Below are 9866 nucleotides of genomic sequence, written 5' to 3'. Positions count from 1 at the left end.
AGAAGTCCCAGGACACCGGCGGGCGGAGGACTTTTCCAAGAGTCTGTGACGTACCTGCCATATTCTGCGTGGAACCCCGTCACCGTAACAGTGGACAAACTGTCGTTTGGGTGGTTTTGCAGAGATCTTGACCTTTTTGACCGTCAGGAAAGCAACCTTAACGTCTCTAAGAAAGAAGGAAAGTCAGAAGAGACAGTACAGTGAATGGTTACAGTGATCTAGCCAGCCTGATATTTTTCCGTAGTCTATACACTTTGTTTGGCATAAGGCCATGTTGATTTGATTATATGTATAACATCCGCGTACGAATTTTCGGTCGTTTCCAAAAAAGAATGTTTTCAATCACACTAGTAAATCGTACAAAACAGTTCCAAAAGGAGCACATATACACCGTACGTTAAAAAAACATTGGAATTCGAAAACGATACCAATGTCGTATAATGCCAGAATCAAACGAAATTAAAAAAGACGAAAATGTAAAGAAATAAATTTGAAGAATAGATTATTCGCCAAACCATACTCTGTGCCATTTGTTCAACCTTCAAAACCACGTAGATTTCATAGTGAAAGCAACTTTTTGGCCAAATATTCTTTGTATAGAAAAATGTTTTGCTATTTGTTCGCCTGTCCCTTCGTTTGTTTGATATTTCGCTCATTCATTCATTCATTCATTCATTCACTCATTCATGTACTTATACTACATATTAATCATGCCTTCCAATCATTGTTGCATGCGTCCCGATCAAACTATGAAAAACAACATGATATAATTTGCGTCATCGTAAAGCAAATATTTATTGCATATCTTAGCGCAGAAACATGACGTACAAATATTATAAAAAATCAGCTCGAGGTTAAAAAAAATCACCAAATCTAAAATCATTTTGCATATTTCCGGCCCTCTAGAATCATTATTATTATTGTTGCATCTAACATACGTTAGAAAACTTCAAAAACATTAATTAAAAGTTACCAAGCTCTGTCGATAGATACAATAAAGTTTTAAGAATAATATTTCCTATTTTCACACATGATCGGAAGCTTCATTTATATAAATAATTTGCAAGTAGTGGTATAGGTAAAAGCAAATACTAGATATATAATTCGTCATGTTATCTCTCTAAAGCTGGTGTGTTACGCCGAAGGGTGGTTATACATATATACCGGCTATACAGATACAGATACAAATTCCCTATGGAAGTTCCCCATGGCATGATTTTGTTGATTGAAATTTTTCTGACTAAAACAGCAACTCTACGTTGATCTCTTAATCGTGACCATCAAATTTGTGAATCATTCTTTAAATTGATATTAACTGACATTTTAAACGTGTCATAAATGTGATGTTGATATCCAAGTCACCACTAAGTACCGATATTTTAGTGTTCTATCAAGGCTCTATCTCTAGATCTTGAAGAGTTTTAGCGCAACCCAGAAAGTCCGTGGCCACGCTACGCGGGTACCCCCCGTTGGTGTCCACAGCAGCGCGGTTAGCTGCCAGTTTCCAGTAGCGGTCCTCACGGAAGATGTACCTGGAGCCGTCCGCGCTGGTGAAGGCGGCATCGATCCGTGTGGGGAAGCCGCGCCACAGGCTGAGGGAGCGGGGGTAGCCGGAGTCGGCACCCGCCCGGGCCCCGCCGGTGTACCGCCAGTACTGCCCGTCTGTACGGAGAGACGGTGGAATTAGTCAACTACAATGTCTCTTGCTGCAAACGGTTTTAATTCATATCCAAATACATAAACATATCACAAATACAAATATACACAAGGAGTAATGGAAGAAACATGAACGTGTGGAAAATAAGACAAACTCTTGAAAATGAACAAAAGCTATAATTATCTGCATATATATCCCAATTAGACGTTTATCCAATGAGAGAAGGGCAATTAGCGGTTTGACCAATGAGAGAGTGGTTGCATGTCCGATTCGTCAAATATTTTCATTTCTATGTTTTTGACAGAGGTGTACAGGGCTTCGTGGTCAGTCTATTGCTGTCTTATACACTTACTTGCTTCCGTACGTACACAACGGTGATTGATGTAAAAGAAACCGTGTCCTTACCTTTGAAGAAGTAGGTTCTGGTTTTGCCGTCCCACTCTCCGTAGTACAGAGCAGCGTCGATGTCACTCACAGTGCGCCAGACACTGATGGAGCGGGGGTATCCGCTGTCCATGCTGTCACCGGTAAACCGCCAGAACTGTCCTCCCTGGAACAGCAGGAACAGCAAGGTCAGAAAAACATACAAAATTGATTAAAGGGGCAAAAAGTAATATTTTTTACCAAAAATTGAAATACCCCATGTTATTCTAAATTTGTTTTAAAAATATTCGTGTGATTGTTGACATTATTATTCATGGGTGGCGATTTGTGGTGCCACCACAAACTACCAGAATATAAACAAACATGAATGACATGGTTTAAAACACACTAAGATGTCATATTTTGTCACATTCACTTTCTGATTTTTAATTATTTGCAATGGTGTAGGGTTGGTCCAACTTACTTTGTAAAGAAATGAAGAGGAAAATTTACTATTCGTATCGTCCTAACGCTTAAAAAATGCAGCTTTAAGCAATGAAGATTTCAAGCAGTATACACCATTGATACGTGGAGGTTTCCCCTTTAAAACACATCACAACGTTGTGTGGAATCATCAGTATAATAAGAGTACAAATTTGCCCTCTAACACTGACCTTGAAGAAGTATGTCTTTCCGTTGATCTCATAGAACATGGCGGCGTCCAGATTTCCCGGCAATCCCTGCCAGACGTCCTTGATCAGCTGTGGGTATCCAGGCGACACCCCACGCTCAGTCAGCTGCCAGAAGTACTTCCCTAAAATTTATGTAAAAGACATATATTAAAATTAAATCTAAAGGCATTTCTATTGTAGTGCGATGCTAAACTTTCTTCCAACACAAGAGCAAACAAGAATCAAATTTTCAACGACCACTGTGGCCTTCATCAGGATAAATACTGACCAATCACTTACAAACGTGATCTCGCGAGAGTTGCGCACACGAGACCAATTCACACGAGACTTTACGAATTCGTGACGTCGGCAATTGGTCAAACGTGCCAGATAGTTTATATCGTCCACCGTCTCGATCTGTTTATAGCATTGCTGCAGTATTTGTCACGTGTCATGTAACTCACATTTACTACACATTTCTGCTCATTGGTTTAGTACTTAACTAAAACTGGTTAATGATTAATCGTTAACTAACCTCTGAAGGCGTACATGGTGCCGTTGGCCAAGCGGGTGAAGGCGTCGAAACTTTTGCCGCTGCAGGTGTCGGCATCCCCCTCTCCGCCAGGGGGCGGTGGGTTCACGGGAGGCTTGGTGGGCTGGGGACGAGGTGCTGGCGTGGGCTGGGGACGAGGACGAGGTTGCGGTCCACCTGTTCGTTACAATTAAGGTTTTAGCCGTTCATTATTTGTATAGACCGTGGTCAAAACAGCTTTGGGTTATCACTGTATACTTTTCGTTCTAGCTTATTATTCCTGGTGCTTCCAAATTTACGGTAAACTGATATAACATGAGTGTCTACCTTGATAAAATCAAATCTGCAATTATCAAAGAGGCAAAGAGCTCATGCAAATGATGTTAACTATGTCAAATATCCTCAATATTTTCAATTAATTTTTTTAATTCATGATGAATAAAGATCCCATAGGTAACCATATATAAAATAGTGTGACACACGCCTTTATGGCCATCTTCAATATTGATCATGGTAAAATCCTACTCGATATCAGCCCTACAGCTTCAGCTATATGGCTGAACAGTCGTATGTAGGAGGTTAACGTTATCCTCCTTCGCAGACTTGTGCGGCGGCAGCGTTAATTTTTTTTTTTCGGGAAGCCGCCGCACGGGTCTGCGAAGGAGGCTAGGAAAAGTCCGTTCCTTACCGTACAGACTCTGAATCCCGTTGATATCGTCTCTGTCCAGACGCAGACGCGACTGGTACCGGTAGAACGGCGCCATCAGGGCGGAGTTCACCTGGGAGTGTCCCAGCCCCAGGGAGTGGCCGAACTCGTGAGCCGCCACCGAGAACAGATCAGTTCCTCTCAGGGACGCTAGGGGGCAGGCATGAGACACCGATGAGCTCGTGTTTGTCCAGAATGCAGGATTGTACAAAATAATTCAACATATTTAAGTACGTACTGAAGTACAAATTTCTAAAAGCCGTCCAAGTACTAATATGTACGGAAATTGTAGAATTCTCCGCTCTTCACGCATTTTCATTGAAACTTGCGTCTTATTACTGTTTGTCATTTTCACCGACTAAACGAATGGATGCATATAAGCATATGTAACCAATGATAAACACATTTACTTAAACCAAATTTGCAAACAGGTTATAGGCATAACCTTTTTGCTTTAGACATCTAGAATTTATGGAAACTTGAAGGTGAAGTAACAATGAGGCATATGCCTGAGCGTCAGGTATTCCATGATAATCAGCACATATATGTATAAAATTAAGTGGTCCAACTAGCCTTTGCTTCAGTTAACTGAAACAAAAACTAGAGAAGTAACATATGGAAAGCAAATGCATAATGTTTACCTTCGGACATGGTCTGCTCTGTTAATTCTTACTCAAACACATTCAAATACATTGCACTACTAATATATGGTGACAGAGCAGACCATGAAACTGCAACATTATGTAACCCAACACCAGTCCCCAAGGTGACAGACGTCAACAAATCATGTCATTGGTCAGGTCAGAGGTCACTGTTTGGAAAAGAAGAAGAAGAAGAAGAAACGGAGCAAAAACAATATGTTTTCCTTCGGTAAACATGATAAGATCCTCACCGATACTTGGTCCTCCGATTTGCCAGACTTCCGACTCGTCAAAATGGGCGTCACCGCCGATGCCCCCTCCGGGTGGGTACGCATGCGCCAGGACGCCTCCCCTGGAGTCGAAGGCGTTGCCGTCTCCATGACTACCGGCGGCGAACCGGATCTCGATGTCAGCTGGACCGGAAACACGTCTGAAGGTCAAGGGCGTCACCTCGGACCATACCTGTTGGTGGAGAAATTTTGTGTTATGGTAGCAGAACACCGTTTTCGCCCTATGAAGATTAAGGACCCAAAGGTGACTCACTTCGACGCGGTAAAAAAATATAGGATAGGGTTCCACAATCAAGGTACAGAAATTGTATGTGTTTAATTTCAGGGTATAATTTACAAAATATGTGAAAAATCTCTTCTGATGCAAACTTTTACATACGCTATGCGGAAAACTTATGAACTGCAACAAATTCAACTTTGACAATATCTTCTACCACGGGCCATATCAGCACAGTTTCACCTCACAGCCAGGCACAGAAGAATCGCTGCAGCTTTCTCAACTATTGTGCCGCACTACTTTGTTCCCGAATAAATACTATGCGACCTTATAGCTTTGGGTATTGAAGATATCTACCGAATACTGACTTTCTTGCTTGAGAATACTAGTATTTTAGTGTATACGTAACAACTCTGTTGCTAACACAAATACAGATATCAACTGATATAGGAAATAGGGAAGAAAATCTTAATTTGAATCCAAACAAACAAACAAACAAACAAACAAAGAAACTAACAAGGAAACCAAGAAAAAAACTTACGTCAAATGCACGGGCAATGGCATCTACCACTTCATCGCGGGGGAGGTCAGGAGTGAAGTTGTTGATGCGGTAGGTCAGGTCGTTCTTCTGCCATCTGCTGCCCAGTCGGGTGTAGCGCGCCACAGGACCGCTAGGCGGCGCCACAACATCAGGGCATCCGCACCGTGGCATCTTCATCATCTCTGCCGTCTTGTCATCAATGACACCTGAAATTCAAAGCAACGTATTTGCAGTTGATACAGCTGAACAATTAACATAAAAAATTTCGACAAAAATGGTAACACACAAGATCAACAAACTCTACGAAAACATTGGAACAAGACCTAAACAAAGAGCGCCAAACCAAGAGTCACTAGACTAATACTTAAGGTCAATGCCCTGCCTGTCTTAGTGTTCAAATAGCCAGAGGTCTGATGACTAATAGTTAATTTCCTTCGGAATCCTGTTGAGGTCTCTGACCTGTGGGAGGGCAGGTCGCAGTGCTAAGTGCACTTCTGTGTAGTGTGTTTTTGTTGTGGTTCTCACCAACGATTCTGCTTTTTGTTCGCCAGACACCCGATACGGGAAGCACACGGGAGAACAACAATGGCCCAAACATGGCACTGAGCGAGTGGTGACTAAACAAACAAAACACGGGTGTACGTCCGCCGCTCGCCAAAAAATACAACAAGGTGCTAAAGTTGTGTGGGCTGACATTACGTCAGATAGCGCGCTCAAAACCAGCCGACTCAGCTCCGAAAAGATCGAATTTCCCGGAGTTACGGTCACTTTAGTCAAGTTGGTGGGTGTATGCTATTTGTTGCCATTTCGGAACGCTATGGTTAGGGCAAAAGCTAGGCGATACTACTCCCCAAGTAGAGGTTTGGGTTATTTTTGGCGTGTTTTTAGCCTTTTTATCGGGGTTTTCTTTTTTCACTGGAATTTTCAGTGCAAAAAAGAAACCCCGAAAAAAAGTCTAAAAACACGCCAAAAATAACCCAAACCTCTACTTGGAGAGTAAGGCGATACCACTAAATTAACACTCGTGCCCAATACGTCACTTCTAAAGGAATTCAATGTTATTGTAAGGCGGTAAAACAAAAATATTATAGATAAGGAAATCTTGTCTGATATTGAGTCAACTGCCATTCCTTAGAACATTTTCGTCATCCTCTCATACTAAGCCCCAAGACAAGCTAGCTACGTAAGTAGTCTTTGTGTTTTTTTATCATCAAGAGCTTGAACCATACAATACCGTGAATACAAAACAAGCAACCGTTTTTTTTTATTTCGTCAGTGACATCGCATTTTTCCCTCACATATATAAGTATGCTATGGGATAGGATTGATTAAACTTACTGAGTGACCAGAAATTTGACTTAGAAAATACTGTTTTGTTGCCCTGAAATTGCACTGGTTGGATGCCTTTAAATGGCCTAAAATAAAAATAAAAAATAAATAAATTTACGCCATTTATCAAATACCTGTTGTCGGGATGTTTGCGAATTGCTGGAAGTTGATGACCGCGCGACGCATCATGGGACTGATGGTGTCCAGACTTCCCAGCATGCCTGTGGGGTCCTTCGACATGTTATAATACCCGAACTGTTGCAGGTAGAGCTAGAAAATAAAGTTTATTTTTCTGAAATCAGTGCTTGTATTTCTATCATTATTATTACCCCTATGAACAGAAAAAGCTCAAAACATTCGTTTCAGTAACTGAGAGTAAAAGTTAACGTTAAACTTTGGTTTTCAGTTCAAATTTACATCTCGCACTAGTTTCCGTTCAATGTTTAACGTGCTACCATTACATGCTGAGTTTGTGTTTTCGGACAGAAAAAGCAGCTAATGAGATCGTGTACAGCCCGTGTACAGTGTGTCATCGGCCAGTGGCCATTGCGTTGGTGTGTGTTTTGAATTGAAGGCGCACAAGCGGAAATCCAAAACAAACAAAAATCTGACCAGTTACGTAGGCAGATTAAAGATAACACGTTACTTGTATGTCCAAACAATTGTGCTAGCATTTGGCTCACCCTTCCGTCATTCGTGTTGAATTGTTTTGGCTGTTGTGATAGGGTCTCTAGTTTCTCTCCGTCGTCTTCCATACCTTCAATCTCTTCACTGTAAATTGTGAAAAAAGGTGTGATATTATAGCTTGGTATATTACTGTATATCAATGGAAAAGTTGGAAAATGATACTAATGCGGAAGAATGCCAGAATCAATTCCAAAGGAAAAGAAGAAAATGTGAAGGAATTAAAATGAAGAGTCTATCATTCGCCATACGATACTCTGTGTATTTAGTCATTCGTTCAACCTTCATGACCACGCAGACTTTGGGTTCCCATAGGATGTCATCCATATAATCAAATCAACATATAATTTAATTATCCAAATCACTGTCTCGTCGAAGGGCAACGACTTCGGAAATCTTCACCACTTCCTTTTGAAACATGTAATTTACTTGACATTAAATATAACATTACGATGGACATAAAGATGAGGCTTTTGTTTCTTTGTCTTGATGACATTTCAGACAGGAAACCGCGTATTACAGAAGCATGTGGTGATTACACATCAGGTGTTTCTTCTGTTAGTCGACTGTTGATGTTCGTTTAGGCTGATAACTAGGGGCCCAGAGCTAATTTCCAAGCAGACGTCTGGCGGCAAAAGCTTTACGGTTAGGCCAACTAGACATGCCCGTAGCCAGGATTTTGAAGGGGGGGGGGGTTCTTCCCACTGCTTGAGGGGACCTCGAGCGCCGTAGTCCTAGGGGGGTCCGCGGGTATGCTCCCCCGGAAACGTTTGAAAAATGAACCTTCTAAAATGGCATTTCGTGCATTTTGAGCGAATTTCCAAGAAAAAATTAGAGATGAATTTTTATTCAATGACAAAGGGAGCAGTTTTTCTACGATTCCAGTCCATCTTTTCAAGAAAAATATTGGACCTTTACATAAAAAGTGGACCTTTGAGCCTTGTGGGGGGGAGGGGGGTTCTTCCGAACCCAAGGGAGGAAGTGGTCAATAGTGTGAAAGTAGTTTTTAAACTTTTACTGAAGTATATCTAAATGTTGCATTTCTTGTAAAGAGGACGTAATTCGGGCTACTCGGGTCCTTTCTGATCTTAACAATAAACCTTCAACTTGAATTTATGACTTTACTTCATGATTTTACACAAAAACACACCCTATGAAAAAAGTGCGTCACTTCTTATCACTGAACGGCCTGGCAAGCGCAACATTAACAGCATCCACTAAAGATACTCTGCACAAAACATGGGTAAAGGTTCTGTGTACTTTTATGTATGATTTAGGGCATATAATACTTAAATATAGGATTTTGTACAGCGCAGTGATACGTTGGAAAAAGTTGTCAATCCCTTCGAAATGACAAATAAGATGTGCCGAAACGTATACAGGCCTTGAGCGTTTTTGGTAAAAAGTGATTGAATAGGTTTTAAAAAAGGTTCAAAGGAATGAATGCCTTACCTTAATGGGTCCACTGGCACCCCGAAAAACTCGTCGAAGTCGATCAGCTCGGCATCTGGTGGAAGGTCGTCCTGGTCGTGGTGGGGGTGGTGGTGGCGTCCATGTCCTCGGTGTAAGGGTGAGGGGTGCGCCGAGGAAGGCACGAGCAGCGTCCCGTACAGACACGCGGCGAGACAGAACACGTAGAAACTCTTCATGTTGTCCTCTCGACTCGTCAGGTCTCTGGTGGTTGAGTGTTGTCCTCTTTCCAGTCGAAGTGGAGTTTATGTAATCACTGGACATCTCGGCCCTTATTTATAGCTATAAAAATGACGGTCTTCTGACGTAAAATTTCCTGTGTTGTAATACCTGTGGCGTTTTCTTCTGACTAAGGACGTTTGGAGACAAAGGTTTTGATACGTTTGACAACTCAGAAAGCGCAATGGAAGTTGCGTCGGGAAACGGCGAAGAAAACGACTTCATGGTTACGTAGAGAAATTCCCCGAATTCTGAAGGAAATTCCTGTTGTGTTCGGAGTCTGGTCGAGGTGTGTCGAACATCCAAACCGGATAAGAGAAGATGTAATTACAAGAGATTAACATTGCTTTCATCTGAAACGTCAGACTTTGGTGGTTAGGTCTCCCAGGCGTACCTCCGATCCCCCGAGAACAATAGAGCACAAACCTGCCTTAGGGGAAGTGAGAACAGGTTATCAGCAATGTCATCACTAACTTTAAACAGACACAGATATCATATGCATGTTTGATCGTCCGACATTGGTAAACAAAGGCGGATGGGACAACT

General features: G+C 41.8%; 1 protein-coding gene across 1 annotated transcript; it reads right to left on the bottom strand.

Annotated features, from left to right (window-relative positions):
* Nucleotides 1-767: 767 nt before the first annotated feature.
* Nucleotides 768-9369, bottom strand: LOC109486532 (stromelysin-1-like). The gene is made up of 10 exons (XM_019790370.1): nt 9084-9369; nt 7631-7718; nt 7082-7217; nt 5619-5824; nt 4822-5032; nt 3912-4079; nt 3227-3400; nt 2695-2834; nt 2063-2207; nt 768-1662 (listed from the first exon to the last, which is right to left on the bottom strand). The coding sequence occupies exons 1-10, from the start codon at nt 9278-9280 to the stop codon at nt 1391-1393; spliced, it is 1737 nt and encodes a 578-aa protein (XP_019645929.1). The 5' UTR covers nt 9281-9369; the 3' UTR covers nt 768-1390.
* Between the last annotated feature and the right edge of the window lie 497 nt (nt 9370-9866).

The sequence above is a fragment of the Branchiostoma belcheri genome, unplaced genomic scaffold (genome assembly GCF_001625305.1).
Source record: "Branchiostoma belcheri isolate BF01 breed outbred unplaced genomic scaffold, Haploidv18h27 scaffold808, whole genome shotgun sequence".
Lineage (NCBI taxonomy): Eukaryota > Metazoa > Chordata > Leptocardii > Amphioxiformes > Branchiostomatidae > Branchiostoma > Branchiostoma belcheri.
Note: the sequence above shows the minus strand (reverse complement) of the source record. Positions and strands in the feature narration are given on the sequence as shown.